The sequence below is a fragment of the Saimiri boliviensis genome, chromosome 1 (genome assembly GCF_048565385.1).
Source record: "Saimiri boliviensis isolate mSaiBol1 chromosome 1, mSaiBol1.pri, whole genome shotgun sequence".
Classification (NCBI taxonomy): Eukaryota; Metazoa; Chordata; class Mammalia; order Primates; family Cebidae; genus Saimiri; species Saimiri boliviensis.
In genome coordinates, this window is record NC_133449.1 from 168258369 (window position 1) to 168286197 (window position 27829).

The 27829-nt window shown below is 52.3% G+C and overlaps 1 protein-coding gene across 5 annotated transcripts in view; it reads right to left on the minus strand.

Moving 5' to 3' along the window:
• NRG2 (neuregulin 2) overlaps window positions 1-27829 on the minus strand; it is a 191208-nt gene that overhangs the window by 29604 nt on the left and 133775 nt on the right. For 3 of the 5 annotated variants that reach the window (XM_039468269.2, XM_039468262.2, XM_039468267.2), the window contains exons 2-3: window positions 10044-10215; window positions 3554-3672 (exon numbers count right to left, since the gene is read on the minus strand). In XM_039468269.2, the coding sequence (XP_039324203.2) occupies window positions 3554-3672; window positions 10044-10215 (291 nt within the window). Of the gene's footprint in view, window positions 1-3553; window positions 3673-10043; window positions 10216-27500; window positions 27714-27829 lie in introns of those variants that run through there. The other 2 variants (XM_074380246.1, XM_074380252.1) reach the window with 1 other exon arrangement.

A 27829-nucleotide genomic window follows, 5' to 3' on the forward strand; every position in this document is an offset into this window, starting at 1 on the left:
GAAGTGGGTTGGACCAAACTGACTATTGTGTTAGTACCACAAACTGCGGCTCCTCCTCCTGCCCGCCAGCTCAGGAAGGAGGGGACCTGCTGAGAGCTGGCAGAGCTCTGACTATAAGGAAGGCCTACTCTGATCTGAGGAAGGAGCCCTGGGCTCCACCCAAACAGACCAGTAGCCACCCAAGAGCTGAAGCGTTGCCCCGATGGCCTCCCTGTTCCCTCTTCTGGCCGCCCCATCCCTATAGCCCTGGTTTCCCTTTGGCCTGGGCGGGCCAAACCAACCCACCTTGGGATGAGTCAGAGGGGGCAGACCACAGGGTGTGGTTGCTGCAGGTCTCATAGGTTCCATGGATAAACAAGGAGCTTCGGCATCTCTGCCTGGGAAAACATCCACAGCAGGGGCCTCCTGTCCCCAGCAGTGGCCCTGTTCACCTCTCCACATCAAGGATAGGCTCTTGCCTGCCACGGACTGCACGAGGCAGCAGAAGTGGTGTGGTGTGGTGTGGCGTGTGTGCATGTGTGTGTGTGTGTACTGGTTACGTGCACAGGATGTCAGCCTCAACATCAAACTCAGAATCCCAGAATTTTAGAGGGACAGGGGCTTAAAGATCATCTAGTTCAGCCCCACAATGGGAAAACTGAAGAATGGGATGGATGAAGTGACTTACTCAGGGCTGCATGACATAGAGCCTGGATGACACCAAATCTCTACCTCTTTCCCCTGCTCTGCCCTGCCGCTCCCCTGGAGGATCAAGAGGCAAGAAGGCTATGAGCAGCTGGGATTCCAGATACGTGCTCAGTGCTCAGCCCAAAGCCTGCACTTCTGGTCCCTAAACTGATCAGAGCACCACCCGCTGAGGGCTGACAGGAATCCAGGCATGGGACAGGACTGTGGCTTATCTGAGGGGTCTCACCACTTCTGGCCACAGGCCCCAAGCCCTGTATAAGAGAGGGGGCACTCCTGTGCTTTTCTGCATGGCAGCTGCTCCCGCTTCCTCTGCTAACAGCACCCCTCTATGGAAGTGCTTTTCCGTGGAGTTCTGGCCAGGCCGTCACTCAGTGCTCTGCCTCTCAGTAGTCCCTGTGCACACACAGGCCAGGCAAAGATGGTCCCCACCCTCCCAGCACAGGTCAGTCAGAATCCATGCTTCTGACTGTACGTATGGACACAGAGACAAAGCTATCTCCTTCCTCCGGGTGACAGAGCTCTGACTATAAGGAACCGGGATGTGGTAGGTCTGGAACTGTCTGAGGCCATGGCCTCCTCTTCCCACCTCACTCCCCAAACACGGAGAGGCCCATTTTACAGTAGGAAGGAATGAGGCCAACATATAGTGAGAGAAACTGTCTTGACCCATCCTGTGAGTTCTTGGACCTTTCCTCTGAGTTCTTAGATTCTGTCACGCCTGGAGCCAGTTCCACTTCTGAACTTACCAGTTTTATATAGCCAATAAATAAGTCCCTTAAGATAGGTTTAAGTTAATTCTAATCAAGAAAGTCTTGACGAATGAAACAGGAAGCCCCAAGTCCAAAGTGGATCTGAGAATGTCTGACCACTATGGCAGAGGTGGCGAGTGCTAGACTCCAGACCAGCCCATTTTCCCAAACTTGGGATAGGTTGAGAGAAGTTGGCGCTCAGACACCCCCACTGCTATCATGTCCAGGCTGGGCCATGGAGGAAGCAGTAAAGACCTCGGAGCAGGTTAGAAGTTCTCTTATGTAATATCTACCAGGCACCCACTGTGAGCCAGGTGCTGTGCTAGGCCCTGAGGCTAGGGTGGTAGACAGACTAGACATAGCCCCATGGAGCTCAAAGGCTAAGTGTTTGCCAACTACTTTTACATGGTACAGCTCTATCATTAACTAGGTGTTTGACTCCTGGTGAAATATTTAACCTCTCTGAGCTTCTCATTATTTATAAAATATATCCTGGCTTTGAGCACGGGTTCTTGGGATAATGTGGAACTTGGCTCAACAAATACTCTCATTGTAACTTCCAGGAGAAACATCCTCCCTGTTCTCCCATTCCTGAGCTCACAGATTCACTGGGGTGGCCACGTCCACAGAGAAAGTTCAGCAACAGCATGACAGTTGAAGGCTAATGAAAGGCTAGAATTCAAGAGATGCCATCAGACCGTGGTTGGCCAAGGAGGGGCCCAGGAGAGGAGCCCTAGCTGGAGAGACGTTGTAGTGGGTTGGGATGGTCCAGGAGGAAGGCTGCTTGGGAGAGATGGGATAGGAGCAAGAGTAAGAATGGAATGGACAGGGGACTGACGGAAGTCAGGTTGGGAAGATCACTTAGGCCAGGGTGGTGAGAACAAAGCCCCTGTTCTGTGGTTCTGTGGGGTGGGGAACATGACAGGATAAAAGCACCTTAGGAGGCCGCTGCTCTGGTTCAGGTGACTAGGGATGAAGCCTGAGCCAGCGTTACCCTTGAGGGATAGTTAGAGGAGCAGAAGAGGCAGGCATGAGAAAGATCCAGAAAGAAGACTGGCAAGGACATGGAGACTCAGACTTATTAGACACAGTGGCAAGGGAGACCAAGGAGCCCAAGGGGCTGGGAGGATGGGGTGTCCCTCACCAGTACAGGACAGTCTGGGTCTGAACTAGGTTTCTGTCTGAGGGCCACAGTGCACAGGGTGTTCCATGTCATCTTTTGGACCATGCTGGGTTTAGGGCGTATTGGAAGGCTGTCTCGTGGAAATAGAGGCAGATAATGACAGATATAGGATTAGGTTCTGTGACAGGCAGGACTGGAAGTAAACCCCAATAGATAGGTAGCCAAATGGCACACTCTGCATGTGTTGGGAGGAGGAGGGTGATCTGTGGGACTTGAGGTACTCAGGCTAGAGGGGAGGGGGCACTGTCTGAGGACAGGCAGCTTTGGCAGAGAGGAGCGGCAATTTCCCAGCCAAGGGAAAGAACCAGGGCCTGAGAGGGCAGCACAGCAGGAAGGCAGCCTCCACCCTGAGGCTGGGCCTGCCACCGTCCAGACAAGAAGGTAAGAGGTGTGTGAGGTCCTGACCTTGCAAGACTTGAAGGAATGGGGATGGCCTGTGAGGGAGGAGTTTGTCCTCCCTGAACGGAGGCTGCCACCAGGGGCCCCAGGCATCCAAGCTGCCCACCCATGGCCCAGCGGAGAAGGCTGCCGGCGCTCAGGGGCCCAGCAAAGCAACAGGCACCAGGCAGTTGGCTTGCACACACCCCGGGCCTGCCTCTCTCTGCAGCCCCGCTCCCGGCAGCCCAGCCTCCTATAATTGCCTTCTAAAAATATCCTTCCCCCCACCCCCACCTCTTGATTTCAAAATATTTGGTTTTCAGGGTATTTAAAATGAGAGCTGGCGGCTCTTCCAGGCCCAGATAACAAAGCTAAACATTTATGCTTCCACTGCATTTCTCTGAATCGGCTGAGATCTAGGGCTTGATACGGCACCAGCAGGAGGGAGGGGAGTTGAGTGCAAGAGGGATCACGCGCAGGGCCCGAGGGCTGGGGGGCCCCTGGCCTGCCCTGCCAAATCCCTCTAGGACCCTTCCCTCTGTCGGGGCCCACCTACCGCTGTTGACATAAAGCCGGCCCCGGACGGTGTCCTTCCCCAGGATGTTCTCGGCCTCGCAGACATACTCCCCAGCGTCCTCCACCTTCACCTTGTTGAACTGTAGTCGTGAGTTCTTTCTGGTTAGGGAGGGGATAAGAGGGGGAGAGGCATGAGCCAGGGCTGGCTGTGGCTCCCCAGCGGTCACCCAGCGGTCGCCTCTCCACAGAGCCACGGTGGCCCTGCGGCTTAGATGGGAAGGAGATTCCCTCCGCCCAGCCATTTCTGGAGTCCAGGTGGAGCAGGGAGTCCTTGCAGCTGCAGGGAGCCCTGAGCCCTCGGGACAACACAGGGCAGGACTAGGGCTGCGCACAGGTCCTAACTCTATGATCCCTTACATCTACTTTTCTAGGGCTGGACCTTTTTCGAGGGTTGTAACATTCTTCGGCGGGGGTAAAGACAGGCCCCCCGTAGGAAGTCACATGGCCACCTCCCTCATTCCTAGCTGCCTCCACCTCCCCTGGGAAGTGGCAGCCTGTCATTCCAGGTATGCAAGGCCTGTTCCCAGATACCCAGGAGGGCAGCTCTTCTGACAGATTCCCATGGCAATGGTGCCCAGACTCCCAGTGCAAACCTGGGGCTCTCCCTTTTTCTCAAAATCAGCCCTGCCACTAAGGGGTACTCTGTGGCTTCTCCAAGGGGTTTCTGTTTCACTCATTCATTCGGCAAACGTTTACTGAGCACCTTCTGTGTGCCAGGAGTTTGTAAACCCTGGGGAACAAAAAGATCCTGAACTTGATCTTCAGGGTCAACCTGAGGGTTCTCTTCTTACAGAAGGGAAAACTGAGTCCTAGAGGAACTTCCTGACTTGCCCAAGGGCACTCGGCAAGGCAAAGGCAGAGGTATGCCAGGAGCTGCAGTTCATGAGGACATGGGCTATCTTTGGCAGCCCGAAGCTGGGGCTAGCCCTGAAGCTTTGCACCTAGTCCTTGCATGCTAAGAACTGTGTGGCCAGGCCTGGGCGGATCCCCCCAGTGCTGTGCTTTCAGGGCACCTAGCCCTGGTCCCCCTCTTCTTTCTGAAGCCCCAGCCAAACCTCTCCTTCTACCTCAGAGTTTCCTTGCACCTACCCCAGGGTGCTTAGGCTCTGCAAGGGTCTGTTCACAGCCCTCACCCCTCCCTCTGCCTCCAGGGTTCAGCATGAGCTCTGGATAAAACCTGGAACCCCAGCCTGGCCCCCAGGAGGAAGCAAGAAGTAACATGGTTATTTCTGTACATGGTATGATCTCCTCCTCTTTTTAGTGCTGAGTTTAAAGCCACATTTCCAGACTATGTGTAGTGGGTTGGAGAGGTGGGGGAACATGAGGGAGGGCAGTAGAGGTGTCATTGCTCTGAGCCTAGGGGGTGTAAAGCTGAGCTGTGGAGCTGATGGGGTAAGGAGGCCGCTGGGAGGCGAGCAGAGAGGCTGGGCCAGGGTCGAGGAAATGCACAGTGGCCCACGATCCCTACCTGGGCTGTCTCCACCTCTGAGGGGAGCCTCTTCCCAGGCATCCTTACCCCCAGATCCTCCAAACAAGGGTGCTACAAGGTTGTCTTGTCTACAGATCCTATTGAGTGGCGATGTCCTCGCTGATGCTATGGTGACAGCTGCTTAACGATACCATATCCTTCCTGGCTCAAGCTGGTCTCTGACTCCTTGGCCTGGTGCCAGCCCACAACCCTCTTCTGTCAATTACAGTTTGTTCCCTTCATTAAACAGAACCCTGGAGGCCCCTCTGACTAAGACAGCATCTCTTTCCCTGCTCCAGCCAAATTAGATGCCACAAACTCCAGCTTCCCCAGGGTATGGCTTCTCTCACTTCCCAATGTACCGACCAGATTAGCAGGGAAGGGGTATCACCTGAGGGTCTGGGGGTGGGGGTGTTGATGCACAAGGGACTCAGAGCCAGATTCTCCTTGTCACCCACTACGGAATTCAGAGGTGCTTCCCTTACACAGCATCATATGTAGCAGGATGTGGCAGAATTTTAAGAATGGACTCCCCACATGCAGGCATGTGGCACCAGGTAGGGTGGGATGAGGAAAAGCAGGTTGTAGAATGGAGGTCCAGGGCCCCGGGAGAACCCCTTCCCTCTGAGGAACAATAAAGAGGCAGGGGACAGAGACAATGACCCTGAGGCTTGCTGCAGGTGTCCTGGTTTAGCAGCTGTCTGATGGTTTCACCGAAGCAGGCCCTGGAGATGCACATGGGGCTCTGGGTCAGGGCTGAAGGGCGGGGCTCTGTGGGTTTCTCAGGCCCCGCAAGAGCTAGAGTCACCACCTTCTCCCTCCTCACTACCAGCTCCAGGCGGAAGCCCGAGGATTCAGAGGCAGGCTGGGTGCTGTGCTCGGCTCCTGCTGCCCCATCACACGCTGACTCAGGTTTGCCCCGAGATGGTGATCATGCCCGCCCCCCACCTCCCCAGGTGGTTCTCTGCTGGCAGGGACGTGATCTGGGCAGCTATGTCCTCTACATTTTCCTCAGCGCCTCCCCACCGCCCCTGCCTGCTCAAGGGGCCTGTTCCAGCCTGCCCCTCATAAACAAGGGAACATGTGGCTCTGCAGGGGAAGGCCCCGTGCCCAGGGCTTGGGGGGGCAGTTTTCTCCTGGCACAGGAGGGCTTGGATGAGATGTCTCAGTGCAGTGGGCACAGAGACAGACAGCACCCACTGAGGAGGGGGTCTCTACAGGCCATCAGAGATGCCCTGACAGAGCGCGACCTGGGCAGGGAGAGTGCCAGGAGGCAGGGGAGCCAGCTGCTGTGTGGGCAGACCAGGACAGAGAACATTTTGTCAGAAAGCAGATTCCTGCTGCTGCCCAGGCCCCTCTATTAGGTGAGGTGTGTAGTGTAGGATGGGTAGTGTGTACAGGTGGCAGTTCTCACTAAGTCACTCCTAGGGCACCTTGGTTGCAGGGAGTCAGAGGTTCCCTGTCGTGGCCCACTCCTCCAGCACTCACACCTCACTGCTGAGAGCCCAGGGCAGGACAGGGAGATCAAGGAAGTTTCTGGATGCAGCAAATGGGGCAGGGCCTTGAAAGGTAGGGGACAGGGGGCACACTTTAGACTCTTAGGGGTCCATAATACCCAGGAGAAGACCAGGCCCTGTTTCTGGACTGGGTAACCCATTTGTCAGACGAAACTGAGGCTTAACCAGGATAGTAACTGGTTCAGAAGGCTAAGACTATCCAAAGGGCCTGCTGCCCAGTCCCAGTGGGACTCTACGCCCAGGAGAGAAGTGCTGCTACCCCTGTCAGATTCTCCTCAATTCAGCCCTCAGTGCAGAGCTCTCTGCCAGGTCCTATAGGGGAGAAGGGGGTGTCTGGGTGTAGGGCTCCAGGCTTTTAGGCTCTCTCATGTTGGAAGGAGAGAGAGAGATCCCTCCACAAAGCAATGAGGCAACGTCTAAGGCACCATGGGAGGAGACAATGAGAGCTGCCTGGAGAGATTAGGAAGGTGTCGCAGAGATACGACATTGAAGCCGGGCCTTGGAGAGCCTTGCCAGGGACAAGCGAGGGGAGGAGAGCTGCCGGCATAGGGAACAGCCTGGGCCATGAAAGGAAAGACCAGCAGCTGGGAGTGTCGCAGTTCAGGAAACAGCAGGGTAGTGACTTGTAGGCCAGGAATAGGAGTCGGAAGAGCCCCAAGGCTGTACCTGGCATGCAGTAGGCTCTCAAGCTCTGTCTCGAATGGATGATTGAATAGATGTTCATGTTAGAAAGATCATTTCCCATCCGGCACTCACAGGGCTCAGTGACTGTGGACCTCTAGAATTACAAGCAAACTGGGCACGTAAGCCACAATTTTTTCTTGAAGAAAAGGATGAGGCTTCTACCAGATTCTATACTAGAAGCTAGATTAGAGACTCCTGAAGGTAAGGACCATGTCTGTTTCGTTCACTGACATATCCTGAGCCTCTAGCAGGGTGCCTGGCACATAGTTGATACTCCACCCAGATACGTTAGATTCAGAAATGAATTCTCAAAGGGGCCTGTGGTTCAGAAAACGTGGGGAGTGGCTGAGAGTGGGACAGAGGAGGAAAGGAGGCTAGAGACAGGGAGACCAGATAAGAAATGTGCAGGCAGGGAAAGAGGAGTGACCCCCCCGCGCAGACGACAAGGGGTCAGGGTTGAGCATCAGGGAGTCTGGTTGAGCTATAGGTGAGAGGAAAACACGGGAGGGAGAGAAAGGTCTAGAGCGGGTAGGGGAGAGGCCGGATGGGGCATTCAGAATCGGAGGTGTCTGTGGGGCGTCTCAGGTGTGGCCCCTACTGTCTCCCTGGCAGCACGGGTCTGGAACTCAGGTGAAAAGCTATCATGTCTGAAGATGGAGACTTGGGGTCTCAGATTCTTAAAGCAACAGGAGAAGGTGAAATCACCCACCGGTGGAAAGGGAGAAAAGCAGAGTGTGGCCCAAAGCTCAGGAAAGTTCCAGCATTGACGGCAACTAAGAGACAGTGTCCAGACTCACGGCAGGACCAGGAGGAGCACCACAGAACCAGGGGGCAGGTGTTCCCATGCCGAGGCTGCTGAGAGGTCTGGAGGCCTGAGCCAGGGAGCGTGGAGATAACCGGGGTTTCTCCAGGGCCACAGCCATCGAGAGGTTGGGGATTTACTTGAAAGGTGGATTCCAGCAGGGCAACGAGTGGGTGGAGGACGAGAGAGTGTGCAGTCAGTGGGCGTGAGGGCAGCTCCTTTAGTGACTTCCTGTGGTGGTGGAGGGCGGAAGTGAGACGGGGCAACTGCTGGAGGGCCAGGAGAGCAGCGGCGTGGAGAAAGAGCATTTGAGGAAAAAAAAAGCCATGGACGTGGGTTTGTTGGTAGGGAGAGAAAGCTGAAGTTACCAGAGAAAGGAGTGAGTTGGTGGCACCAGGGCTCTGCGGGCGTGTTTCTGTGTGTGGGAAGGTGTGGGAGGGAGGGTGAGTGTGAGTGTGGGCCACTAGATAGGGTGGGATGAGGATAGGCAGGTTGTGGACATGTTTGAGAGCCATGAGGAGGGAAAGGGGGGCTCTCCCGACTTCCATCACCGCAGTGAAGCAGGGGAGAAGCCATCTTCTAGAAAGAGGATAGGAGGGAGATGGGACCCAACTGCCCAGCTCCAAGAAGCCTGCTCATTCGCTCCAGCTTGGAGCCAGCCTTGGAAGGACAGTGAGAAGGGGTGGGGTGGTCTCAGAAGGTGAGCTGGGTGGGCAGCCTGAGCACTTGCCAATGCTGTAGAATAGGGACATCCAGAACTCCCGACTTGCCGCTGGTCATGGCAAGTTCCTTAGGAAGTGGCATTCTTTCACCCACAAACCTTTGATCCAAGCCAAACCCTTCCTTAATTACATTCTGTTTTCTGCCAGGATCATTTTCTAGAGTGATCAGTTTTACTTCTGTTCCCCACTCTTGCAAGGACAATCAGAGAACTGGAAGCAACTCCCAGTCCCCTGAGTCCCTCATCCCTTTTCCAGGTTCCAGAGTCAGAGGGCCGGAGGCAGGGCCATGGCAAACCCAGGCAGCCGGCCCAGCCCGGGCCTTCCACCACTTTTTGTTGTGGGTAGGCTGGTGTGCTCTAAAATCATCCTAATTTGCATTTTGTGTGTGTGGTGAGGTGGTGAGGAGGAAAATGACAGCCAGTAAGGGAGTGGCTGTAAGCTACCCTGGGAGGGGTGCGGAAAAGCCTTGGGAGCGCCTCAGTCAGAGAGGGAAGGTCTAGGTCCCTGGAGCCGACAGGGCAGACATCAGGTAGAGTGCCTGCTTAGCTGGCAGGCAGGGGTTTTTCCCCTTGCTTCTCTCTGAGAGGCAGGAGAGAGGCGGTGGTCTGCCTTGGATGATCAGATTCTCTGGTGCCAGAAGCCCCCTGCCTGACCCACCCAAAATGGAAGACAGGCCATCATCTCTCATAGCCTGGAGACTCAGGGAACTTCTCTGATTCACTTCCCTGAAGCACTGATCCAGGATTAAAGACAATTCTCATGTTTTAGGGGAAAACCGTCTGAGGAACAGAGTTCTCCAACACCAATCAAAGTGTTGATCCCTTTCCCCTTACCTAGCTCTCTGACAAGGGACAGCTTGATAAGCTGAGAAAGCAGCCCATCACGTGTGACCTCCCAGAGGCATTCTGGAGTTAGGGTCTTTCACCAACGATGGGGCTTTCCGACGCTGCAGCAGGTCTTTTGAGAAGTTTTAGGGATGAGCAGGGACTTACACTGATAGAGCTGACTGTGAACAATCAAATTGCCTTCAACTATCCAGAGAAGCTAATGGCTTAATTCTTGCCTGTGGTCTGCAAGATCCTGGGCCACCATGACCAGAGGGTCCCCGAGCTGCAGGGAGAAGGCTGGGAGTGGCAAGGAAGGGGAGTAGGGAGAAGGGCTAGGACTGGCTCTACGGGTGAGACTGGGGGCACAGCCCTGCCCTTTGCTCAGGCCCCCGCACCTCGAGAAGAGGGAGGACAGCTGGTTGGATGAAAGACAGGCTGGGTATTGCTCACCTGCCGTTGCCATATTTGATGCGAATGTCTCGGCTGCGGTTGAGCTCCTTGCCGTCCTTGAACCAATGGTAGGAAGGTTGGGGATTACCAGCTGCTGCCTCACACTTCAGTGATTGCTTCTCACCCACCTGTCCCGTCTGGCTCTTCATCTTCTTCAGCTTGGGCCGGGTGGCTGTGGGTACAAGGCAGATAGTTGAGCATGGTGGTGGTAGGGGCAGTGCCAAGCATGAGTAGCAGAGAGTAAGGGCCACTGTCTTTGGGCTAGAACCGGGGAAGGAAGGGGTGATCCTGAGAGCCACCCCTCCTGGTGTCATTTCCTAGTTCAATAAACATTTACAGTGAGTAATACGATGACATCGATGTAGTTATAACTTGCAGAGTTTCCTTATGCCTTGAATGGTATGAAGCTTTATATTAGCTTATGAAATCTTCACAATAACCCCATGATTAAACCCACTCACAGATGGGAAAACAGAGGCTTGGAATGGTGAAGTTACTTCCCTAAGGGCAGATGATGGAACTGGGATTCAAACCCAGATCTTGACATCGGTGCTCAGGATTAAAAATCATGGGTAACAAGCCATGGGGACTGCATCGGTGGGCTCAGGCCCAATCACGGATGCAAAACTGCAAATGCCAAGCTGATTAAATACATTCTGCTTCCACACACCCCAGTCTCCCGTGTTTTACTTCCTTGCTCCTCTCCTCACCAAAACACACACACACACACACACCACACACACACACACACACACACACACACACACACACATACACACACACGAGAGAGTAGTCTGTTCTCAGGAAGGTGAGGCCAAGCCAGTGCTCACTGCTGAGGTGGATAATAATTTCCAGAGGTGGATAATAATTTCCAGTGGGATAGTCCCTTACAGGATACACAAAGCCTTCATGCAGGCTCTCGTTTGGTCCCTGAGCTCTGTGAGGTAGTGTCATACTGACACTGACGGTGCAGATGAGACTCAGAGAGGTGAAGACACTTGCCTCAAGCCATGTAGCCAGGCAGCCGCAGAGCTGGGAGCAAAGCTCAGGTAACAGGATTTGCCATGTGTCAGGCTAGTAGCAGAATTGTGTCTGATTTTGTGGTATCCTCTCTCTCTGTGAGATGGTTAAAAGCCTTCTAGTAGCAGAAGGGAGGGTCTATTGGAGCCAGGGAGTTGCCTGGGAACTGAATGGCCCTTTCCCTGGCAGCTCAGAGTTGGCTCTGGAGAAGGGCAGGCAGAAGGGCCCAGCTAGAACAGGGTCCCCTCATTGAACTTCACCCTGAGCTGCTGCATATACGCAGGGAGTAGATGAGAGGGGTACAGGGTACAGAGGAAGCACAGAAAGGAAGCCTTTAAAAATGAATGATGTAGGCTTATGCAATAATTCTCGTAAAATAATTTTGTTCATTTTAGAAAATTAAAAAATACAGAGAGATGAAAAAAGAAGAAAACAAAACCATCCCTTGTCTCCATACTCATAAATAACACCTCCCCCATTTGTAAACAAAAAGGAATCAATGCCATTTGTGGATAATAGTAACAATAATAGCTAACCTTTCTTAAGTTCTATGTGCCAGGCTCTATGTATTCTTTCATTTAATGAAACAATGTAACCCTTTTGCCTGGGTGTTAAATATTAATAATAGTATTTCCCAAACTGAATTCTATAAGCAGGAGTATCTGGAGAGATGAAAACAGGTATTCCTTGAGAAGAGGGTTCCATGCGAAAATGAGTTTGGCGAACATGTGGGTTAAACATAGTTAAAGAAGTATCTTTGGCTGTGCGCAGTGGCTCACGCCTGTAATCCTAGCACTTGGGAAGCCGAGGAGGGTGGATCATGAGGTCAGGAGTTCGAGCCTGACCAACACGGTGAAACCCCGTCTCTACTAAAAATACAAAAATTAGCTGGGCATGGTGGCATACACCTGCAATCCCAGCTACTCAGGAGGCTGAGGCAGGAAAATTGCTTGAACCCAGGAGGCAGAGGTTTCAGGGAGCTGAGATTGTGCCACTACACTCCAGCCTGGGCAACAGAGCGAGACTCCATCTCAAAAAAAAAAAAAAAAAAAAAAAAGAAGTATCTTTATTAACTTCAGTATCGTTCTTTAAGTGAGGGCCTTGAAGCTTTTTTTCTTAGAACTCTTAGTAGCATTTCAAGGAAATGAAGTTATGTGGAACAAATTCTATAATGTAACTTATATGTGTATTTATTTTTATATGTGTATTATATTTATATGTGTATATATGTTTATGTATATATTTTGACAATGATTCCATGGAATATACATACATATATCTTGATAGACATCAACATGATTCAAAATTCAAGAAGTGAAAAGGGTCTATGGCTTTAAAAACATGTCTCTCTCTAACTTCTGGCCACAACCACACAGTTGTCTCTTAGGAGACAATCAATCTTACCAGATCCTTTGACCTCATTTCAGAAATCTTTTATGCATATACAAATCTCCCCTCCCCCCAAATATTCACACACCGTTTTTCTTACAGCATCATTTTTCATGGTTGCATAATGTTCCTGTATGGGTGCATCATAATTTATGTAACTGATTCCTGTGTGGAATATACAGCATGCCCCCCTCCACCTTCCCATTACAGAAAACCCCAAAAGAACATCCTTGCAGCTTTATCTCTGCACACACCCCATGTACACTGCTGTACGGGGCAGCAGGGCTCTAGACTCAGGCTGCCTGTGTTTCAATCCAGACTTTGCTACTTGTTAGATTTGTGTCCTCAAGAATTAACTTCATTTGTTTGCACCTCAACTTCCTCAGCTGTAAAATACAGGGATAAATAATAGCTCTTACCTTTTAGGATGATGGCTGTGAGGATTCTATGAGATAATGCATGTACCATCTGGCACACAGAGAACATTTAACAAAGGTTAGCTATTATTATTATTATTCACAATTATTTCCTAAGGCGATCTTCCTAAAAGTGGAATTGCTGCGTCAGAGGGTACACAGTCTTCCTCAGCTTTGTGCATTGCCAAATTGCCCTTTGGAAAGGTTGCACCAATTTGCACTCCCCCCAGTGAATGACAGTGCCTGTTTTTTCCACACCCTCACCAACACAAGGTATTATCGTGCCTTTAATCTTTGCCAATTAGCTAGGCAAAAGGTAATGTCTCTTTGTTGTTTTAATTTGCATTTATTTGATTACTGATGAGGCTGAACATTTTTCATAAGTGTATTGGCCCATTGTATTTCTTCTTTTTGAATTGCCTGTTCATGCACGCCATCTGTTTTTCTACTGAGTGCTCATCCTAGTGATTTGTAAGAGCTTTTTATAAATATTAAGGCTATTAACCTTTTGCTACAAAGTTTTTTCCCCTCAGTTACCTGTTTTTTTATATTGCTGATTCTTCTTCTTTTTTTTTTTTTGGCACCCAGAAATTCTATGTGCATCAATCTATCAATGCGTTGGATGTTTTGGAACTTGATTATTCTAAGTGTGACTGAAATCCTGCCTTATCTTCCTTCCCTTACCCACCCCCCACTCCCTCCTTCATCTGCTCTGGAGTCCCCAGTCACTGCTTATGTTAGGCCTTAACCCTGGATGCTAATCAGAATCACATGGGAAGCTTTACAATCAGGTACCTGTGACATATCCTAGGCATTCTGAAGCCGAAGCTATGAGCGTGGGTTCAGGTTGTGGGTTCTAAAGGGCTCTTCAGGTGTGCTCCTTTATTTTTGGAAATGTGACACATTCAGGAAAGTGCACGTATTGTAAGTGTATAGCTCAATGACTGGTTACAAACTGAACACATATGCACAGGTGGCTTTGTGCTAAGATTGGGTTGACACCTGGTGATGATCTAACTTCTTGGTCAAGTGGTGACCTCCAACTAGTCCCTTCCCCATTTTTGTCATCTGGGGACACAACACAGAGAGCTCATCTCAGGGTCTAAAGTGTTCCCTTACCCTACTTGGAGTGTGTTGACTTTTCTTGCAACTTAGAGACAAGGGAACCAACCACCTGTCCCCACCACCATGGGCCACTTCCCTCCCAGCAAGGTGGGGTGGGGATGGTGGTGGCACCTGGTGGGAGGAAGCAGAGGTGACTCTACCATCTTGATTCCTGACATAAGTTCCAGTGCAATACTGTGCACTGAGCCTGTGGCCACTGCTTAGCGATGATGGTGCTACATAGGACTGTCCCCAGAAACAGTAGGCATGGCCCTAATTTAGAGGGCCTGAGGAACTGAGAGCTCCAAAGTCACTGCCAACCACCGATGGAAAACACAGGACCACATTTCAAATCACAGGGAGCCCACTCCATCTAGTGAGAACCTTGTGTGATTCAGCCATTTTTGGAGAGTCCACTCACTTCAGAACAACCCTATCTAGTTCACCTGTTCCTTATGTATTTATTCAATTCACTCCAAATGAATTCATTCATTCATTCATTCATTCATTCAACCACACCAAGAGGTAAACATCCTACTGTTAGGGAGTCTCAATTTTAGTGAGGGGGACAACAAGCAAAAAGCCAGCGCTAAATATGCAACAGTAAAAACAAAATGCAGCTGGATAAAGGCCCTAAGGTGGGAATGGGCTTGGTGAGTTCATGGGGCCAAAAGAGGCGTATGTGGCTGGAAGGTAGTAGAAGGTGGGCAGGGTGTGAGGGGAGCTTGGAGAGGTAGGCAGGGCCCAGGCTGACATGGGCTGCGCAAGCTAGGATGAGAAGTCTGGATTTGTTTTGCGCATTAAAAGAAAAACAAGACCTTTTTATGTGCCTACTAGAAGTTTTTTAATTAGATACGTGGATTACATTATATTTCTATTGGACAGCACTGGTTTAAAGCATGACAAAATAAAAATAACCATATATTTGAATCATGCCATGTTCTTTACAAAGAGTTTTCCTTTATAGCTCTTAACAGTTCATCATCTGTGATGCTAAAAGCCATGCCTCCTGCTCTGGCAGCTGCCAGTCCTGGTCTTTTGCTCACAGAAATCCTAGTTTGCAGTCATTTGAAAGTTGAAAGCCAGGGTCGGGCAAACCTTGTAGGAAAGTTTCTTGGGGTCAGGGGGCAGTGGCAGCAGCATAGGTGGCAGGAAAGAGAAGAATGTATGCCAGATGGCTTTGGAACAATGCCCTCCCGACCCTAACTCCTGGGCCTAGAGCCCTGCCAGGTTTTCTGTGGCAAGGATTGAGGTGACCTCCCCAAGGTGGCCCTGGATTTGTTTTGTAGGTGTGTTGGGAAGGCATTAGAGGCTTATAAGTTGGGGGATGATTGATCTTACTTTCTACATTTTAAATTCATTCTTGTTCTCAGCCACCATCCTTTCTCTATGCGTCATCTAGCCATTGGATCTAGTACCAGCCCCTGGGGTCATATGGGGTAAGGCTGAGGGGCTGTTTGCACAGCAGACATATGTGCATCCAGAGACAGTTCTTACGGGGCCTCAGACATGACTGGGCTGGGTCAGCCCCTTACCTAGACACCCTCTCTGAGCGAGGTCAGGTATTATCTGTGTCTCTTGTAACAATACAAGGCCCAGGGCCCAGAATGCAATGCTAGCGTATGGGTGTAGAGACCATCGCACCATGTGCCGAGAATGTGTTGGGGCCAGAGCTGAACCAAGCAGAGGAACAGGCTTCCTGGGATGCACAGGATCTGTCGAGGAAAGAACTGAAGCAATGCAGTGGGCAGGCACTTATTCCCCGTTCAATCGACAGTGATCCCTACCGCTGCTCCTTCCCGACAGATGGAGGGGTGGGCAGCAAGCCCATGGCTACTTGAGCCCTTGAGTACTGAGCACCTCTCCTTTCCCCTGTTTATTGAATGCCTGCTTTGAGCCAGGTTCTGTGTTTGGCCCCAGACAGAAATGATCCAGCTGTATATGCAGTAACCGCCCCCTACTCCCCAAAGAGTTTAGCTCGTCCCCTTCTGTTGTTGTGTTGTTACATAAGAAATTTTTGTTGTGAAAAAATTACACAAGTAAGGAAAAAGAAAAACACATCTAAATCAATTCAATTGCCACCAGAGAGAAAGGCACTGTAGGCATTTTCAAATGTTTCCCAAAAGACTTTGCTCTCCAAAATGCTTTATATCCTACTTTTCTCAGTCAATATACATTCCAAACATTTTTCCAAGTCTAGAATCATTTCAATCGTTGCATAATATTTCATTGTTCAGATGAGTGTATTAGGTTGTCTCCAATGTTCTGCTAATAATAACAATATAGCAATGAATTTCTCCATAAATTCAGCTTTGTGGCTGAAGGGAGAAGCAGCAGTCCTGGGGGTCCATGCATGCTTTCTCATGCAGAAAGGGGACCCTCAAAGGTCCAGCACACAGGAGAGTGGACAGATGAGCAGCATAGAGCAAAAGCAAGAGGAAGTTCTGTGTGCACAAGAAGTGGGGAAGTTCCCAGCACTCTGCACCCATGACCATCACTGACACCCTGATCCCTGCAGCGGCTCCTTCCCCAGAGATAAAGAGGCAGGCGGCAAGCTGATGACCCAGGTGGGTCCTTGGGTATTCGGCGGCTCTCCCTTCCCCTAGGGTTTCCTCCTCAGACCAAGCCCCCTCTGCTGAGTTCCCATATTCCTTCGTTTCAGGGGAAGCCCAGTGGCTACTCTATCCAGTCGTCTTCCTTCTGGGAGAGGGCTCACCTAAACAGGACTAGGGTTTACTGTAGTGGAGGTGTGGGGAGATCTCCTTTGGCAGCTTTATAAGAACAAGAAGAAGCTCTCTCAAGGATGGCCTCGGCCTCCACAAAAATATTTTCTGCCAGAACAGAATCCATAAAACCTTAGGACATCGCCCCATGGTTGCCATGATTTGGGCCACAGGGTATCTGGTGGCTTCTGCTTCCTATCTCCCAGTGCCAAGCCGGGGCATCTGGCCTGTATCTGTTTGACAGGCCATCCCCAGAAAGCACCTCATTAAAGATAGCGACAACAGCGACAACCAGGACTGCTCCTTCCCACATCCCAGCCCGGAGGCCAGGAGGTGCCGCTGCTGCCAGCAGCTTAATCTCATTCCTCTCGGCAGTGGGCGGTGGGTGCGGAGCCTACCCAGATCTGAGAGCAAGACAGACGCTCGGGACATGGCTGGGCAACCCAGCCAGAAAGGACCTGGCTCTGCCTCCTTCCTGGCACCCAGCGGGCAGGGGCAGCAGGCTCTTAAAAGGGTTAATGATCCTCACCTCATGACTAAGGCTGAGCAGTTCCCTTTGCAGAGCAACACCTGGAGACAACGTGGCCAGCCTGCCTGGCATCAAAGTTTCCCACTGTCCTGCTGCTGGCCAGCTGCGGGCCGGCCCCCTTCCCACCCTTCTCCCACCCACAAAGTGACTGCAACCTATTGGAGGTTAATTACAGACTCCAAGTTCAAATGAGGAAAAAAGAAAACCCACTAAATTAAAAACACAGCTGGTTTAAGTGGGCACAGACGGCCTAGGCAGCCAGGCATCCTCCCCATGGCCTGCAGAAGAGCCATTTCACACTCACAGGACAGGCTCCCAAAGGGAGTGTATGCCCAGCTGGGCTGCCTGGCTTTCCCTGAGCCACATCTCCTCAGCCATCTAGGCCCAGCCCGACGCCTGGGCTGGCTTTGCCCTCTTCTTACATCCATCCAACAAATACCCACATGCAACAGTCCCTATGATGTACCAGGCACTTACCAGTCACTGGGGATTTGGTGGGAAATGAGGCATGGCCCGGCCCTTGGCTTGGTCTCTGCCTCCCGTTGAGGGCTCCCACAGAGGCCGGGAAAGGAGTAGAGCCTCAAAGAGGACCACCTTCCCTGCACCAGCAAAACCAGCCCAGACCTGATGGGCTTTCAGCTCAGCAGCCCAGGTGCCTGGTACTTCAGCTGCAAGGAGAAGACAGGCCGGCCGGCTGGGATGAGAACTAAAGAGGGAAGGCAGACACTGCAACGGGAGGGCAGGTAGAGAAGAAGGGGGAAGGAGGAGGAGGAGGAGGAGGAGGAGGAGGAGGAGGAGGAGGAGGAGGAGGAGGAGGAGGGGGAGGGGGAGGGGGAGGAGGAGGGGGAGGGGGAGGGGGAGGAGGGGGAGGGGGAGGGGAGGGGGAGGGGGAGGGGCAAGGAGGAGGAGGAGGAGGAGGAGGAGAAGGAGGAGGAGGAGGAGGAGGAGGAGGAGGAGAAGGAGGAGGAGGAGGAGGAGGCGGCAAAACTCGGCAGCACCAAGACCAACCGAAATGATTCCTGCCTTAAAGCTTCACCTGCCCATACAGAAGCATCCATCCACTGACACCCAACCTGCAATGTGACAGCAGGTATGCACAGGCCCAGGCCTGACCAGCAGGGACAACACTATTCCCACCCATAGCCCCCTCTGCTAGGAGTCAAGCATCCTGAGAGAAACACTGGCCTCCTCAGGACTCTGCAAGGCCAGGGAGAGATGCCTAGTCCCCGGAGTCACGCCGCCACCCAGTGTAGGACTGGGATATGGTGCACCCAGAGTGCACCACCCAGTGCAGGACTGGGACACAGTGTGGCACATGAGCAGCAGAGAGTGGGGTCGGAGGGGGATGCCACCCATGTCTATGAGAGACGGCACAGGTTCACAGAGCAGGGCAGCAGTTGCTGGGGTGGCATAGGGATCCTCAGCACAGACGCCTCCGTCTCCCTGGGTTCTTAGCAGTGCTTGGGGCACAGGCTGCAGACACCTAGAGCTGGCACGGATGAGGCACAGAGGAAGCAGAGCAGGAACAGGGGAAAGAGAGGCAGCTGAGGACACAGCAATCCAGGTCTTTGTCCCAGTCTCCCACTTTCTCAGCTGTCTGCCCTTAGGTAAGTCGTTTAGCCTCTCTGAGCCTCAGTTGACTCATTTATAAACCAGGCTCTGTCTATTTTAGAGGAATGAAGGAAGAGAAAGCTCTCTATGGAGGGATGGAAGGCCTCTGACCATTATCATCTCTTCAGCTGCTGAGGGCGGAGGTTGGGGACAAAGCAGAGATGACAGTTCTGAAAAACTTACCATTTACCCAAACTCTGTTTAATCTCCCTACTGGGGAACGCTGGGCTCTGGGCCAAAGTCGTGGGCCCTGGCCCAGGAGAACCCTCTGTGGAAAGAGCCTGCTGTTGGTGGACTAGGCTGCCTCTTGCTTGGGGAATTCAGAAAGGGCCAAGGAGGGATTCCCAGAGCTCCATCCCCTTTGGGGTGGGCCTGCGCTTCCTGCCTCCTCGCCTGTTTGGAGAAAGTTGTTTCTGAAGCTCTGAGTCTTGGGGAAATGTAGCAGGGGTTGGGGAAAGGGGGAAGCGCCTTGTACACGCAGAAAAGACTGGCTTCTCAAACCGGGATACATGCGAAGCCGCAGGATGATCTCAGGGCCTGTTTCTGAGGATCTGCCAAGCTTATTAATAAGGAAAAGCAGTACCTTTATATCAGAACAAATGCATATGATGGAGAAGAGTGTTAAGTTCATGTGGATTTTTAAGAAAGAAAAGTACAAGGTTTTGAAGAAATGCTGGATTTCAGGAGAAAGGTCTTAGCTGGCCTGAAGCAAAGCAGGAACAGGCTCATGTGCTCACCATAGGCACAGGGGGCCCAGGCTGCCAGAGGCCCTGTCTCCTTCCCTTCAAATTCAACTACAAGCATCAAAGTCCCAGGCTAGGCATGCTGGGATCCTGGGCGGGCTAAGATGTGGTCCTTGTGGTCCAGGCTAGTGAGGGCAAGGGGGCTGGAAAGAACTCACCCCAAAATGAACACCTTCCTACCTGAGTATTTAGTCATTAGGTCAAATATAACATGTGGAAAACCAGTTTCTCCGTCTTCTCTCCCAAGAGTGCTCCTCCTGAGTTCCCTCTTTCGGTCACTTTGTCATCCATGACAACCCTGTGTCTCTCTTGACTTTCCCCAAAGGCTGAGTCCATTTGGCTTCTACCAATCCTCTTATCCTCATAACTCTCCAGCATCTGCCAGGCCCTGGCTCAGGCCATACTGGTCCCCATGCCGCGGTACCACGACACGAACAGTGTACAGTTGGCAGTTCCAACTCAATGTGCCTCGTGGCCATTCAGAAACCTTCCTTGGCTCTGTGATGTCTGAAGAGAAAGGCCGCCCACCTTCCTTACCTGGCAGCCAGGGCCCTCAGGTCATGTTTGCTAGGTCAGTGAATGAATGGGCCTCCTTCCCAAACATGCCTCTCTACATTCCCTTATCACTTCCCTTCAAGAATCGTATATTTCAGGCAAACCAAATCACTGGTTTCTCCCCAAACATGCCCATGCCTATTCTGTCCTGCCTCCATGCCCTCTGCTCCTGCTTCCCCTAAATGTCATCCCTCACACAGGAAGCTGAGTTGAGACAGTCAGACATCAGGCTGTGGGGCCAGACTAATGCCACTGTGCATTCTGGCTCTGCCCAGCATCTTGTATAACTAGGGAAGTTCCTTAATCTCTCTGAGCCTTTATTTCCTTGTCTGTGAAACAGGGACAATCTCATGCACCTTTTAAGATTGTGGTGAGAATTAAATGAAGGTAATGTATGTCAAGAAGTTCACATGGTGCCTGAAACAGAGAGATAGCTTAATAACCTGCAGCTCTTATTAATCAAAATCCCCCGAGAACTCAGATGCCACCGCCTTCACTAATCCACCCAGCTAGAAGCAGTCTCTGCCTCACACAGACTCCCTGAGCCTTTCACATGCTCTTCTAGGGGCTTCTCACCTTGGAGAAAATCAGGTTCTTATCTTTCTAGACTGTGAGGAGCTGGGTGGGGTACGTGCTGCAGCATGGCCATGTTTCCCACTGAGTAGGTACTCACTGATCACAGGCCAAGAAAATGAATTAATGATGTAAGGCTGGACTGTAACTGATGGGTGCCTCAGAGTGGCCCAGATCGAGACGACTGTGAGCACTCGTTGGAGTGTGGGGTCCCTTGACAGGTAATCCCAGAGCCCTTTTCTACCCAACACTCCTCTCCAGTGCATCCCTCTCCCTCCCCATCAGTCCAAACAGGCATCTGCCCTGGAATGGCAGAATAGATGATGAAGTCGGGGCCCTCAAAGAAAGATGACTCTTGCTCAGCCTATCATTGCCCAATCACTAAGGGGCTGCAGCCTGGGCAGGATGCTCGACTGGGGCAGCCTCCTTCCATGAGACTGATCTCTTTGAACAGGAGGGGCCAGCCAGGTCTCCACATTTTCAAGCTATTTCACCCAAGCTATACAAGGGTGAAATAGCTTGAAAATGTTCTTATCCATGTGTTCATTCAAGAATGGATTGAGCACTGAGCACATTTCAAGTGCTGAGGGTCAAGTTGATGTGGCCTTGGCCCTGGTGGAGACTCTAGCTGATCAATGTGCTCCTCACCCTAGGGACCAGGGAGGCCCTGCGGAGGAAACAAAGCCTATGCTGAGCCTGAAGGATGAACAAGAGTTTACTAAGAGAGAACGTATGCCAGGAAAAGTGAACGGCAGGTTCACAGGAACAAGGCCGGAAGGAACCATGATGCACTCACGGAACTGAGTGGAATCCAACTGCACCGTAGGCATGAGTGGTGAGACCCCGGTTGCAGTGGCTGGTTGAGGGGAGCAGCCTGCTACCCTCATTCTTGCCTTATAGGGTCAAGTCCTTTGTGTTGGTGTGTGGACTTCCCTCTCAGGGCCTCAGTTTCTCCATCTTTACAGTGAAGGGAGTGAAATATGAATTCAGATCCAGGCCTCACCTGACTGCACGAGAAGTCACAGCTCCTTTGCCAGACCCAAATCCCCAGAATCCTCCCAAAGTGTTTGCAGCTGGCAAGATATCCTGAGGCAAAGTCTGTGGCCTCCTCTACCCACCCATCACCACACACACATCCTGACGTTCAGAGGGGCTACTGCAGGAGCTCCTGACTATGCTCTCCCTTTTCCTGTCCTTTCTGGGGGTGGCTATGATTCCTAAAGAGCAGCTTGGACCAGGTCACCCTCCTGCTCAGAATCCTTCATTCCCTGCTGATTCAGATAAGTCCACACTCACTAGCCTGGCACTCAGAAAATCCACTGTTTGGCTTTGTTGGTCTCTCCCTCCTACATACTGTGTTGGCAGCATACCTTCTGGATTGTGCCTGATTTCCCCAAATATCCCATTTCCCAGCCTCCATACCTGCTTAAGTGACTTCTTCAATCTGAGCACCTAGCCCCTTTGCCAAAGTCCTTCTCACGCTCCAAAGTCGGCCTCAACCCCATCTCCTCCTCCACGAAGCCTCCTCAGATTCCTCTGGTTAGAGTTCATCTCTTCTATCTGTTCTGGGCCTTGCCATTGGAATTCGGTCCATTCATGTCTATCTTGTCCTGCCAGGTGACAGGATCTCAGCCAGCACTGCAGACCCCAAGCCTCATGCCTGACACCACGGAGCTGGGTGAACACCTATGGAACTGACATGCCCTCCACAGGGCTCTGCTCCAGGAGGCTGGGCCACCCAGCTCCATCAGTGTTTCTTAAACACAATCAATGGGGAGGGGCACGGCAAAATGCATATTACTGGCCCCCATACCCATAGTTACTGATTCAGTTGGTCAGGGATAGGTCCCAAGAAATTGTATTTCTAACAAGTCCCCAGTTTGTGCTTTAAGTCAGGTTCCTACTAATTTAAATGTTCATCTTTTGCACAAAGAGCTCCACAGACATCTACCCATTCTGGTGCTAGATCTAGCCAGACTCTAGACCTTTAGCTTGGTTTCTGGCTAGGCATTTGACCACAATAAACCACGATCTTTCTAGGAGCTCCTGCCTATTTGTGCAGCCACAAGGCCTCAGGGCTGCCCTCCTGTGTCAGCGTCCATGGTTCCTGTTCACACCTTACAGCCACAGTCACACTACAAGCTCCCTGTGAGGGCAGGAACCCAACCTGCTTATCTTTGTATCCTCTAAACCCCACCCAAGAGCCCAGGAAGTAGATATCTGACCAGGTGACCTGATAGGGAGGGGCCTGCTCCAAGTGGACCAGCAAAGATCCTCTGTTCTCCCTGGTTTTTGCTGAGGCGCATGGAAGGGCCCAGAACCAGGTGGACAGTGCATGACTGAAGCAGGGCAGGGGGCAGACTTGAACTTAGATCCCATCCTGCCACTAATTCATGGTTCATCATGGGACTTTCTGTACCCCAGTTTTCTCACCTGTAAAGTGAGGATGACAAAATAATACCTACCCTTTATAGTATCAGCTTATTTACTAAGAACTCATTACATGCCAGTACTGATACTATAGCACTCATTACATGCCAGTACTGCCTCCCTGTCTCCAATGCAATTTGGCCATGGACATGTTTCTACTTCTAAGAAGTCCCTTTCCTTTCCCTGGTAAATTCCTATTCACCATCCAGGCTCAGCTCAAATGTCATCTCCTCTGTGAAGTCCTCCCTACACCCTCCTAGGAGAACAAATCATTCCTCTCCTCACCATATGTTGCACATTTATCTTGGGTCTTACTCTTGGTTCCGATCACAGGTAGTTGTATAAGGATCTGTCTCTGAGCTTCCTGAAAGCAGGGCCTATGGTTTATTCACATAATAGAAGCTCAGTTAATGCTTGCAGAATTGAAGACACAAAAGTGAGTGAAAGCACATGTAGTTTATGAAGTTTGTGTAGCTACCAGGTGGTCAGAGCCTGGAAGCCTTGATGAGAGGATGGCTAGGCTGGAGGAAGACTGGGAAAAATGGGCTGCTACTTGCTTCCCGTCAAGTTAACAAAGGGGGTGCTACCGGCTCAGAAATCGTGGAAAATACAATAAGAATGTGGTTCGAATGGGGCCCAGGTCTCATGTTTTGGCAATGCTTTGTCAGGGGTTGTTTTCATTTTTTGCTAAGCCCCTCTTCCCTATAGTAGCAATCCCTCAGGCCAGTGGGCTAACGAACAGACGAGGATCTCGTGGAGTAAGAGGGGCTGACCAGGTATGGGTAGCAACTGGGAAGCCAATCCCGAGGCCAGGGCTAGGGCCTGCCCAGGGTGGCCCAGCACCTTTTCCTCCACGAATCTTCACTCTGGTAATGCCCTAATGTCAGAGGCTTAGGGCTTCTCTGACTTGGCCCTGAAGCTCCCAGCAGCAAGGGGAAGAAGGCAGCAACAGGCATCACTTTGGGACTCCTGCAAAAATCTGACTCCAAGGGACTTTGCTTCCAAAAAGCTACTGCTTCTTCCTCCAGCAACTCGATGAGCCCACACAGGCCAGAGGGCCCAGGCCTCCACCTGGGGAAGGAAGGGCCCAGCTCATACTCTTTTAAGGGGACTATCCCCTCTACTTGCGACCTAAAGCCAATAGTCCAATTTTATTTCTATCTCAGACCTACTGGCCATCCTGGGTGACTCACTGCCCTACCCCAGCCATACTTCTGTGCCAATCTGGAAAGACTAGAGCTCTCTCTCCCCTCTTCACCCCTACTGAATGCCTGGGACCTGGGATGAAGACTGATGAGTCCTGGTCTGTAAACTGCTTTGAGCTCTCGGGATGAAAGACTGTTGGGAAGTACAAAGTCACTCTCTGCTTGTTGTTATTGTTTGCAACGAACCCCGAGGTGCCAGGGAGCCAGAGCAGAGAATGAGGCATAGGCTGAGCTCCAGAGTGGCAGGAGGACAGCTCCGGGTGCCTGGCTCAGCAGGGTCAGCCAGGGGCCAAGACCAGAGGTGGAGGCTGCCAGAAGCAACCCCCACATGTGGCTCCGACACATGCACATGAGCACATCCCACCTCTGACCTGGTCCTGGACAGCCTATAAAAGGGAGTTTGTTTTAGAAGTCAGGGCAGCATCTTCATCAGAGGCAGGAGATAGGAAAGATGGCAAAGAAAGACCTTGGAAAGATTTATCTGTGTCCAGGGAACTCAAATGAGATGTGTCCAGAGCCCTCAGCCAGTGACGCTAGTCTACCATCACACTCCAGGACACTCTGGTGAAGACCAAAGCCTGCCCCATGTCTGCCTATAGGCAGCTTCAGATTCTCAGTTCCTAGGGGACCTCCAGCAGAGGAGACCTTTTTATCAAACCCTGACCAACTGGTGCACACAGAAAAGGCTGGTAACTTAGAATCCCCTTCCAAAGTCATTATTTAAAACAACACAGCAACTCCAGGGATTCTGATTTTCTTTAAGGCCAATTTTCCCCACTCCTCCAGTCTGACAGTTTTCCTCCTCTGGAGCTTCTCAGAGTTACTGGGTATGAAGGCTCACACTGCCCTTCCCATGTAGGTGAGGGCTGAGAGTAGACTGCATATCAAGACCCACGGAAAGGGAGGGCAATGTCCGAGGTCACACAGAGGCCCAACAGGGATGAACCCCAGGTGCCTGGCTTCCAGCCATGCCATTCCACTATACCATGAGTGAGCTTACTACTCAATGCCCCCAGCACTGCTGCCAAGGCTGGCAAGGCTCTGAGCTGGGGGAAGGGGAAATGGGGGTGAGGGGACCCAGCCCTGGGTTAGGGATACCAGGCGTCAGCCCCACAAACTCTCAGTGAGTCATGGAGCTGCAGTTCAGCCCCACCCAGAACTCCTGCACTGAGGCAGGGGAAAAGCCCATTTCCCCACACTGGCCTGGGTGTGTGTGGAGAGATGTACCTCCTCCAGCTATTTATTAAGGAGTTGTTGGAGGGTGCTGAGTGTGTCGTCAAGGACCAGGGGGAGACAATTAATTAGTGTCCCCTTCCCTCTCCCCTCCTTTCTCCCTCCCACTTTCCAGATTCCCACCCTACATCGAAGATGAAGGTTTTAATGAACTACTTGCTCATACTTTCCATGTACGTTTCCCTGGCACTTGTGATTCCCACCAGCCGAAGCCCACTGAGTGCTGTTTGCTACTAGCTCAGCTCCTGCATCCTTGACATTGAGAGAGTGCCCTTACCTAGCCTGCCTTCCAAAATGCCCAAGGTAGGATATGTATGTAGGGGAAGTGGGGGTGGGGTGGGTAATGGAGGTGGCTCACTGAACCAAATCCATAAATTTTCGATCCTAAAAAGAGGCACCCTGCATTCTTTCAGATCTCAGTTTGGGAGCTCATCCCACACTGCAGCAGCCCAGCTTGAGCTGACCCACAGGCTCCTCATAGCAGACCACCAACGTCCTTAGGGAGCACTCTAAGACACACTTGTCCAGCAGAAATGGGCAAAGAGGTTTTCTCTTAAAAAGAAGAGAACACAGTTCTGGCCTCTTAAGTTTCCTTAGCTGCTTCTCTCTACCCTGCTGAAAACAGTGTTTGAAGCCTAGGCTCTTCCCAATAGAGACCTGAGAAGCTTGCTACCCCTCTCCATCATTACACAGAAATTCAGGAAAGGAAAGGGATTTGGCCAAATTCTCAAGCAGAATCGAAGCCTCCCAGCTTCCAGTCAAATGCTCTTTTGAAGGCATTTTTATGTTGCCGATATGGTGGGCACTCCAGTGAGGGGATAGAGACCCAGCAAGATAGGCATCTTTGTCCTGAGAATGCTGCTTTGAAGTCCAGTCTTATCTCTGGAACGTACTTTGTTACTTTTAACTTTAGTAAGCCTCTGTTACTCCCTCTGTAAAATGGAGATAGGACTACCTGCTCCCAGGATTGTTATGAGGATTAAATGGAGATGAAGCATTTGAACATGGCTCGCCTGTGACTAATACAAAACACATAAAATTAGCACAAAATTAACAGAACGCTTGCCTGAAGAAGAGAAAAGAATGGAGAATCCAGGGTTTCCCCAACTGGGCCCCAGTGCAAGCCTGGTTCTGCGGAACCGATGTACATGCCCGGGGCCTCTGAGAAGCCCGAGACCAGCGCACTCCTCGTTCACTCTGCAGCTGCCCAGGGAGGGCACGAAAGTGGGTCGCAAATCTTGGCTCTGCTCCTCCAGGCAAGAACAGAATCCAAAGGCCCAAGGGAGTCACTCCCAAAAACCAAGAGGGACAATTTCCCAATGTCTGGTCCAGTTCTGAAGGAACTATCTGTCACAGAAGCAGAGGCTCCCCTACTCCCTGGGGTTCGCGAGCGGGGCAGGGCATCCCCTCCGAGTCTCTGGAGTTGGCGGGCGCTGCTGCCCACGCTCCAATGGCCGAGCAGAACGGAGGGGGGTGTGGCACATGGGTGGGGGCAAGCCCGAGGGCTCCGATCCCTCCGAGGAAGCGAAGGCAGTGACAGCTCCCGGAGCGCTCGGTGGCCAGGCCGGGCCCCGGGTCTGCTCCGTCGCCGCCTTTCCGTTGGTACCCGCGGCTCCATCCCCGCTCGCTCGGGGCTGCTCGCTTGCAGGCCGGTAAGGGCGTGCAGCGCCTCTTGCCCGCCCCTCCGTAGGGACGCGGCTGCCCGGGGAGAGGCGCGCACGGCCACCGCCGGGCTCCTGGCACGCAGCCCCTTGCCCACCCGGGCGCGACGACCCGCTCGCATGCAGGCACGCGCGCCCTCGATGCCTGTCACCGCGGCGGCCGCTCGAGCAGCCCAGGCTCACTCGCGCGGCGCTGAGGGCGGGTGAGCGGGCGGCAGGTTTCTCCCAGGGAAACCGGGTTTCTGGGCGCGCGGAGGTGCCCTACCTTTCTCCCCAGGGTCTGGCTCCTGCTCCCGCTCCCGCTCCCGCTTCCTCCCCTCTCGGTGCTTCTTGCTGCGGCCGCGGCCCCTCCTCCTGGACTCCGACATTCTGCACCGGGTCCCAGGCGGTGGGACGTCCTCAGCTCTACGCTGCTGCGCTGCGCCCCCGCCGCCTGCAGCCTCAGTGCCCAAGCGCGGCGCCTTTCTTATAGGCGGTCACACCCTCCGGGGGAGGGGAGCAGCGAGCCTTAACTCTTCCCCTCCCGCGCCGGCCACCCTCGCCCCCCTCCCCGCCGGCTCGTGCCGCGAGGGCGTGTGGGCGGCCGGTCTGGGC